This window comes from Hakea prostrata, chromosome 3 (assembly GCF_041222555.1).
Source record: "Hakea prostrata isolate BN-2017 chromosome 3, UWA_Hpros_2, whole genome shotgun sequence".
Taxonomy (NCBI): domain Eukaryota; kingdom Viridiplantae; phylum Streptophyta; class Magnoliopsida; order Proteales; family Proteaceae; genus Hakea; species Hakea prostrata.
Genome location: NC_142602.1, coordinates 29,362,022 through 29,371,835, shown reverse-complemented (window position 1 = coordinate 29,371,835; position 9,814 = coordinate 29,362,022). Strand labels below are relative to the sequence as shown.

General features: G+C 38.3%; 1 protein-coding gene across 1 annotated transcript; it reads left to right on the top strand.

Moving 5' to 3' along the window:
- The first annotated feature begins 7,279 nt into the window (after positions 1-7,279).
- Positions 7,280-8,835, top strand: AGD11 (ARF-GAP domain 11). The gene has a single exon (XM_089147228.1). It carries the CDS (start codon positions 7,675-7,677, stop codon positions 8,125-8,127), a length of 453 nt encoding a protein of 150 aa, XP_089003354.1. The 5' UTR covers positions 7,280-7,674; the 3' UTR covers positions 8,128-8,835.
- The last annotated feature ends 979 nt before the right edge of the window (positions 8,836-9,814 follow it).

Sequence of the window (9,814 nt, the reverse complement as noted above, 5' to 3'; positions counted from 1 at the left end):
GAAGGTACACTCTATATAAACCTCACTACTATACAAGGTGAGGGACGGATCAATTGATCAAGGAGAATACTATCTGAAACTCAGGTTCAGATACATACTGATAGACCTCAATTATCAGCGTCCTGCTATCTAGATCACCTTTCCCGTTTCTTCATTCATTAGCTCTGTACTTCTAGTAGAGCCGTTTGTGACTAAGTTCATCAACTGACTTAGCCTTCGGAGGTGGACTCCCGACCCCAGCGGTCGGGCCACATCTGACGCTTTTGTTTTGCAGGACATTATGTGGAGATCCAAGGGCTGAGCAGATTTTGGACTCATCACTTGTATACCAAGAAATAAGGAGACATTTGTGTGCTAGACTATTTTGAAGTTCGATATGCCCATAATACCTTAGACAATAAATCCCCCTAATCTCTAGGTTTCTCCTCCATCACTTTCGCTAGGATTTTTTTTACTTACTTTGTTGCTAGCCTCCGCCTAACCATTCCCTTAGGCATAGTAAGGGTGGAATTGACTACCTATATCTTGTATTGTTGGGTAAACTCCATCACCTAGGTTCCTTTGAATACAATTCCGCTGTCGCAAGTGATGGACCTTGGCAACCCAAACCTATAAATAATATGCTCTTTAATAAAGGCAATCACATCGTTTTGGCTAACCAACTTCATAGGGACTACCTCAATCCATTTGGTAAAGTAGTCATGTTGTGACTATGATGAAGGCATGGCCTTTGGAATAAGGAATAGTGATTTCCCAATCAAATCCATTGCCCAACCTCAAGATAGCCATGGTTTAACTATTGGATGCATTTCAATCGCAGGAGAATGCCGAATGGGGCTGTCCCCTGCAGCTTTTAGCATACGCAATACAGTCAACAAGAACGGTTGGCCAATATTATCCATCCCTTCTAATTAGCCATCGTATTTTTGATCCTACTTAGTAAGAGTCGCAAATCCCCTCATGAGCTTTAGCCATCACCAATCATGCATTATGCTAGCCCAAGCACTTGAGGAGAATAGCATTAGCTCCCTTCTTATACAACTCGTCCCCTACTATGGTAAACTTAAGAGACCACAACTTAGTCTTTTGGTCGATCTAAATAAAAAGATCTCTCAGATAACACCAAAAGGGTGTGCACCACCGTCTAGGTCTGCTTTATTAATCAAACAAACTTTCCTTAGTTATGGAAGACCACCTTCTTTTCTAAACCCTAAATACCCTTTCTACCACATTTTCAGTAATCACACACCCATAAGTGGCTTGAGCTAGGCTATCGGCTTCCTGGTTTGCAACATTGGAAATGATTTGACTATAACATATGTAAATTCGGCTAGGACTTCCTTTGTTAATTCATGATACCTAGTTAGCGAGATGCTTTCACATTTTTTATTCTTTTTCCAATTGGCAGACTACCAACTACGAACCCTCTCCAATCCTTACAACCTTCATGCCAAGCCCAAGAAGAAGCCACATTCTGATGATCAGGGCCTCAAATTCATCCTAGATGTTGGAGAATGAGAAACACAACTTGAAGGAAAATTGAGTGTGGATACCCTAAAGTGAGACCAGGATGATCCCTACCCTAGCAGATCAATTGGTCTTAGACCCATAAAAAATAAGCCTTTGAGGGACCAAGGATATATGTCCCCGTTCCCTTCTAGAACAATTACTAGGTGGTCAGCCAGAAAATCGGCAATACCTGCCCCTTCACTGCCTTTCTTGACACATGCCAATGATGATTCAATCAATGCCAAGGCCCATTTGCCAACTCATCCTTTGATTATTGGCTTGGACAACATGTGCATAACCACATCTCTCTGACATATAACCTACATGGTAGTCAACAACATGTAGTATCATAATTTTGAACAAGAGTGGTATAAATCAAGCATATATTTTCGATTGAAAGATATCTTCTCTAAGTATATGTCAGCGTCCTACTCAGATAATATGCAGCGTAATCCAAGCTTGACTCATTGTCTTGAGCCAATAGGCTCCTAATGGAATCCATAGAGGCTGAAATGTACAGTTTCAACCATACCCCTTTTCTTGGAGGCATCATCACTGGTGCATTGATCAAGTATCTCTTGATTGCCTCAAAAGCTAACTGATGCTCTCCAATCCAATGGAATTTATCCCCCTCTTTAATCCTTAGCAAAGGATAAAAAACACCAGTCCGTCCAACCAGGTTAGAGATAAACCTTTGCAAAAAGTTTACCTAACTTAGGAACCTCAGTAGTTCTTTCTTATTCGAGGGATCCTTAGCCTGTAGGATGGCTTTAGCCTTATTTTGATCTACCTCGATTCCCTTTTGATGTATCAAGAGCCTAAGGAAATTCCCTGCTAATACACCAAACACACATTTCAGTGGGGTTCATCTTCAATCCATGGATCCTCATTTTTGTAAACGCTTGCTCCAAATGAGCAACAAGCTGGTCATCGAATATGGACTTAATTACCACGTCATTAATTTATACTCCGAGAAAACATTAATCATATAATGGAAAATCAAGTTCATGGCCCTTTGATATGTTACCCCTACATTCTTAAGACCGAATGGCATTACAACCCACTCGTAGGTCCCTATTGCCTCTAGGCAATGAAGGCTATCTTGGGGACAGTATCCTCAATTATAAAAACTTGGTTATAACCTGTGTGCCCATTTGGTGTTTTGCTACAGCATCCACTAAAGTCAATGCATACTCTAAGCTTCCCATTCTTCTTTATCACTAGGACAATATTAGATAACTATTCCAAATACCACGAAGTCCAGAAGAAGCCAACATCCAACAAATGTTTAATTTCATCTTTAACCTTTAAAATGACAGCAGTGGACATCCGTCGTGGGCAACTGTTTGTAAGGCTGAAACCCCACCTTGAGGGTAGGCAATGTTCCACTATGTTTCTACTTAAGCTGGGCATTTCTGAATAACCCCAAGCAAAATAATCTTTATTTTGTTCAAGAACAGGAACAAGCCTGGACCTGAATATGTCTTCCAAGAGGCCATTTATATGTAAAGTCCTCTGTTGCTCTTGAGTTCCGAGGTTCACCTTAAACAATGGGTTTTGAAACTAGGATAGACTATCCTCCATCTTTGGGGTGTGATATGGCCAAATCTTTCATTTGGATTTCAACGTGCATTTCTCTTACCTTGCCGCCTATAAAACCACTATCTCGGTCAACTTCTTTTCCAAAACAAGATATGAAAAGCTTCCTAAAGATTTTCTCAACAGCTTCTCTTGCTTGATCCGTACTCATGATGCACACCCCTATGATTCTTAGTGAGGCAACAATCCACATATATATACCACTAATCGCAACAACATAAGAAAAATGAAGTGATGCAATGATATGCTAAGTATGCAACCATGCTAGTCTCTATTTAGGGAGACATGCATTAAGATATACACCAGCACTCCTCTGAGTAAGTCTCGTCACTTTGATCCCGATTGGCTATCTCTGCTGGGATACTGGGTAAGGGGTAGGGTCCACATCATTACCTTGGCTGAGGTATAGTTCTACACATTCTCACCATAACCATTGGCATGAGTACTAGCGTATGTCAGGGATTCTAAATCCCAATGCAAGTTCATACAATAACACAATATATGTAGTCCAAATATCTTTCCTCATGTCTAGTGCCTTTTTGGTCTTAGTATCCTTCTCCACCTAGGAATGTTAACCCTCACGGACTGACTACCTTTGTTGGATTAACACCTCATAACCTATAGTCGTCCACATATACTAGGTGGATGGCTCTCATGTCTCATCACGACACCTAAGCCATCTTTTGGATGCCCATGAGCTCAACCCTCAACATATGCAACCCGACCATTACATGATAATAGTGGGCATGTGTCTCCTTATGGATTGGTTAACCCTTTTGGATGCCCACAATACCCAACCACTGCCATCACGAGTCACTCAACTTCAATTCCATTGCTGAAAGGGTAGTAGCATGTAATGGGTGACCTAACCATGCATCTAGACTTCCTAGTCATAAAGGACAACAACTAAGAAAAGTGCAAGGAACACCAAGGGCAATGGTCTAGACCACAGCCCGTGATGTTCAAGGCTAGGGATACCAATTTAGGCATTCCCCAAGTCAAAGTCATACAACCATCATATTGCATATTATACAAAAGTAAAGAACAATGGTTATTATTCATAATTCATATGAAGTAATTGATCATGCATAAACAGTGAATACAACATACCAATGTATTATAGACATGTTCAAAAAAATTAAAGAAGTTAGCATGCCAAACAATTAAGCATAATATGTATTGTTTCCTTATTTGACTTAATGGATAAAAACTAATAAACAACCTAGATCCTCACAATCAAATACCCTAGTAGATCCCAATAAGTCCTATAGTTATGTTCATAAAGTACAATTAGGCTTAAGAATCAAACAGGACAAAATTGACATTGAAATAACCTTGGTGAACCAATCAGTGGCTTGGGTTGATTGAACCAATCAACCCACCTGTAGTGACTGCAGGGTTTCGGTAGTTCTCCAAGTCCGAAATTCAAATCTTTGATCTCCCATTTTGAATAGACTTTGGGATGATTCTAGGCTTAGATAGACTTTGGGATGATTCTAGGCTTAGATCACGTACCTAAAACACTACCAAAACATCCCCAACAACTACAAGAACACAAAAAACTAGATCTAAAAGACTAAAACTATAACATCTTCTTTGAGAGTATCCGCCATTAAAATAAATATATGATCTATCTTCTTGGCATGATTTAAATTAGGATCATCGATGAACAAAATAGTTTTTCCAAATTCAAATCCCCTTTAGTAGAGGTTATGCAAGAAAACTACTCCCAAACATAAGAATAATGAAGGAAGAAGGAGTTAGCTAGTTAATCCGAGTTAGTTAATCCACTTATCTCAAGGATCCAAAAGTCAACGATGTTCCATAAGATTCTCCACGAAAAAGGGGTCTTCCTTCACCAACACGTGCTCTTTGATCTTGCAAGTAGTCCACAACAGTCTCAAGAATTAAAATAATGTGAAAATAGGGTTTAGGAGACCTTAAATAGGGTGTTGGGGGCAAAGGGGAGCACTTATGCCCGTACTATTCCAATCAATTGCCCCAAGCAACTACCCCCAATACTTTTCAGTACTTGGGCACTTTGTTCATAATTGGTCCCTATCACTGATATAAACTTAAACATCATTTAAAAAGGCTTTTACCTTGCTCATATGCACCTACAAACTTTGTCTTCCTTGCACTGGATATCCATTTACCTAAACCATCCAGATTTTGATTGGATCTTATTCCGGTTCCAACCAAGGCAAGTTCTTCACCTTCTTCTTCATTTAGGTCCATGGGTTCCAAGGCCAAAACATGGGCTTCAATTCAAATGTCCCACAACTTATTATGATTTGATGCTTGAGTCTTTGGACCTGCAAACCAGGTTTTGGATTAGGATCATGGGGGTTATTATGCAAACTCTTAGACTTCTTAGTTAAAAAGTACTAGTATTTCCTAAGAGGTAATAACTTAGGGCTAAAGAAATGCTTTCAGCAATCTACCATTCTCAAACAAGGAAAATGAAAAAAAAATGTGATTGGCAATCGTGTTGTCATTCTATCATTCTTAGAAAATGAACTAGTTCAATTTTTGTGCTTGAGAAGGCTTTTTCCAAGACAACTTTGACATGTTTCATCATTATCAAGATCAAAAGGCAACTCTTGTTAGAAATGAAAAGGGATTACACTTAGCTTAAATTTTCTTCACACATGATTTAACTCTTTCTCACTTTCACCAAAAAAAATATCTAAGACTTTAAACAAGGATAATTATTGATGTCTCCCATGTCTCCCCTTCCCCCCCCCCCCAAAAAAAAACACTATAGCTTAATTACTACTTTATCATTTATAATTTTTTGAAATTACTAATCTAACCTTAGACTTTGCTTGAAATTACTAATGCATGCTACTGTTAAGCTCTGTTAATTAACTAATGGATGACATCTTTGCATTTTACAAAAACTCCAAAGTTACCCTAAGATTTGTTACTATTTATTAATCTCATCAAGATCCAACTCTTTCAAATCCAAAATGAGAAGAATAGAAGGGCAAAGTCGGGATTTCATATGGTTTTTAATTTTAACTTTTAGTTTTTTTATTCTAGTAATGGAGGGCAAAAAAATGTGGGCTTCTTTTATATATATATAGTGGCATCTTTAATCACAAAAATCATTCTTAAAACCACAAATTACCAAACGCCAACTTGTTCCGCAACTGTTCTTAAAAGTTTTGAGAGTGAATTTTACCAAATAGCCAAAATTTTGCTCAGACTGTTGTTTATTGAAAATGCTCGAAAACAATTATAAGAAAAAATGTCATTCTCAATAAGGTTGGTTTCAAACACATACTTAGATTGTTAGTGGGATACTTGGTTAAATAATTATTAGTAGTCAATTTAAATTCTAATTTAACAAAATCAACTCATGGTCGGGTAGGGGCAGGCCGCATCGGTGCAAGGGCTAAACCCGAACCCTACCGGGCCCTACCAAGGCTAGTAACTTTGTAATCAAAACCTGCATTTTGGGTTGCAAAATTAAGTCGAACTAAGACTAAGCTCAAGACTAGTTTGGGCTGGCTTGAGTCAACAAGGTTTGATTGACACACCACCACCTACTAATGTTGAAACTTGAGGATATATCCTTTATATCCGGATAACTCCTTTAATTTGATGTGCTTGTTGTCGTGCGAGTATCTCCTATGTGATTCTCCAATTAGACGTGATCTTTTCTAGATATAGCAACTGTGATGACATGATAAAAAAAAGAAGATACCATAACTGTCAGATCTCAAAATACCATATATCATAAAAAAAAAATTTAAAAAAAAAAGAAAGAAAGAAGAAGATACCAGAACTGCAGATCTCAAAATACCATATATAGCATGAAAGATCAAAGATCCTCACACGATTGCAAATAGAAGTCGTGTTTTTTTTATATTAAAAATATTATTTTCCTTCAAACGGTCATACCTTAATCATCCTTTCATGCTGTTCATTCCCTGTGACCTTTTCCAACAGTCACCTGTCTACGGCTCATTAACAAAACAAAAGGGCAAAAAAGAGAATTCCACGGCTCGTACAAACCTTCCACTACTATACACCTGTCACAAAGTTATTCGCCCAGCTCCCTTAACCGTTGGAACAACCCAACGGCTACAATGGTCCCATTTGCCGCCCGGGCTATTTGGAACTCCACTAACGGTCTCCTCTCGACTACTACCTGAAGATCTAAACGCGTTTTGTAAGATAAAAAATTACAGGCAAGAACAGCTATAAAGGCATCAATCTCCAACCATTCTTTTGAACGGATCTCCTTAAATTTCGCTTTCTTTTCTCAGTTAAGATCCTCAAATCTCTCCACTTTTCTCTCCAACACCCATCATATGAGCCGTTCATGCCAGCCATTCTGGTGAGAACACTTCCTTTTCTGTAACCTTCTTAATAATACGAAACAGTTTCTGTGCACGTCTCTCCGTTTCCTTCTTGCTTCTCTCATTTCTACCATCATTTTCCATACAAATAAACCCAGAACCTAAAGAAAGGTTCAGCTTTTCTTCTTTCTTAATTTGTTCCTGCAGTCTTATTCTCACCTTCTTTCTTTGAAATCATCATCATCTCTGGATCGCAATGGATCCCGCGGAGCTCAAGCGGGTGTTCCAGATGTTCGATAGGAACGGAGATGGTCGGATTACGAAGAAGGAACTCAGTGATTCGCTACAGAATTTGGGGATCTTCATACCGGACGACGATCTCACCCAAATGATCGAAAAGATCGATATAAACGGAGATGGGTGTGTTGATATTGACGAGTTTGGCGGGTTATATCAAACGATAATGGACGAAAAGGATGAAGAGGAGGACATGAGAGAAGCCTTCAATGTGTTCGATCAAAATGGAGACGGATTCATCACGGTTGATGAATTGAGATCAGTTTTGGCATCACTAGGGCTCAAGCAAGGAAGAACTCTAGAGGACTGCAAGAGAATGATAAGAAAGGTTGATGTTGATGGCGATGGAATGGTTAACTACAAAGAGTTCAAGCAGATGATGAGGGGAGGAGGTTTTGCCGCCTTGAGTTAATTAAAAAAGAAAGATTTTTAAGGGATCGATTGGTTTGAGCTGCTAGGAATGTAAATATTTTTGTGATGGAGAAAGAGAAGACAAGAGAAGAGAAGACAAGAGAAGACAAGTGGGCTTTGGATTACTTTAAGAATACGAAATAGGTTTGTTTCATGGGGTTCTTCTTCTATTTATCTATTTTTGATGTTTTCTGGGATGTTGTAAACTTGTAATGCGTTATTATGATATGGTGGTATTCTTAATTTTATTTGTTGATCTAGGGTTGGATACTCTTTCCATTCATGAAATGTTCATGTAAAACATCTTTGGATCAAAGAAGTTAAAAAAAAAAAAAAAAATGTAAACCATCTATTTTTGATATTTTCTACTTGGGTTGGTCATTGATGTGATGGATATCCTTAATTTCTGGTAAGCTGGTTTAAGGTGATGTCCAGGAAATTTCTCATGTTTTGTAATGTAATAAGATCTCAAGGTTTCAAGTAATAGTATTGAGTGAAAAAAGGGCTTTCAGCCATTCCAAACCTAGGCCAAAAGCAGATCTCAGTGCTAGCTAAGGACGAAACCAGTTCTCGTTTGAACAGGCCAAAACTCATGGAGGATGAAGTAGTTATTGTAGTTGCTTATAGTTATTTGTGTGAATTTGAATTTATTTCTTCCTTTGTTCTTCTCTTTTGTTAGCCATAGTGTAGAAAATTAGAAATGGTAGAAGTTCACCAAGAAGGACGAGTTCCAATTTTATATGAATACATGTGGAGGTGTCCTAAATACTAAATTCTTCTAGGTCTTGAACTTGACTTGATCTTCGCATCTTCTTGTACTTTGATCTTGATGCTCATCTTGACTTTAGTTCCTTGTCCAAATTGACTTAACCTTGACTTGGGCTTCATCCGGTGAGTTTGGTCCAATGAATTGGATTTGGTCCACTTGCTTTCGTGTTGAACTAGACAATCACGACTTAATATAGACAGTACTAGTAATTCGTGTGTTGTCATAAAAACTAATGGAGGCTAATGTAGTAATGTTGACATGACATTTTTCAACACTAAGTAATGAGGGTCATAGATCCAGAAGTGGCCTACAATACTAGAAGTGAATAATAGGTACAACAACGAATTAGTATATAGATTAATGAAGCTTAATCAACTTTGAATTTACATAAGTTATCATAAATAAAGTGAAATACATATCACAAGTAATGAACAACATGAAAATGCATAATTGACAATAAATATAAATGACAACAAGCATAATTGGAATTTTCATTAATATAATAAAGTTTTTATACATGAGTCAGAGAGTTCTAAATCAAGCTTTACAACAATCAGTAAGAACTGAACTGGAAATGTAATAAAAGTCAAACTATCTGGGTTGGGAATCAAAAGAGCAAATAAAGAAAGAAACTAGGGCTAGTCCTGTGGTGCTGGTGCTGGCCTTAGCTGTCAAAGGATGTCGACGCACTCCGCTAGATGTTTGCTCATCACTACCTGTCATTGCTCTCTGTCATTGCTCTATGTGCTTGACACTAATAAGTAGCTCACCTAGAAGTGCATCTCTTGCTCGAACTGGTGTTGGTGACTAGTGTGTGGAAAGTCTGGTTAGTCTCGTCCTGAATATCCTGAGTCCTAGATGGACCTCCCACCTCGAACTGGGATGGTAGCAGAACATCTCTATGGTCTTGCTCCTATGC

Coding starts and splice junctions, on each gene's coding strand:
- AGD11 (XM_089147228.1), top strand. CDS start 7,675: ATGGATCCCGCGGAGCTCAAGCGGGTGTTCCAGATGTTCGATAGGAAC.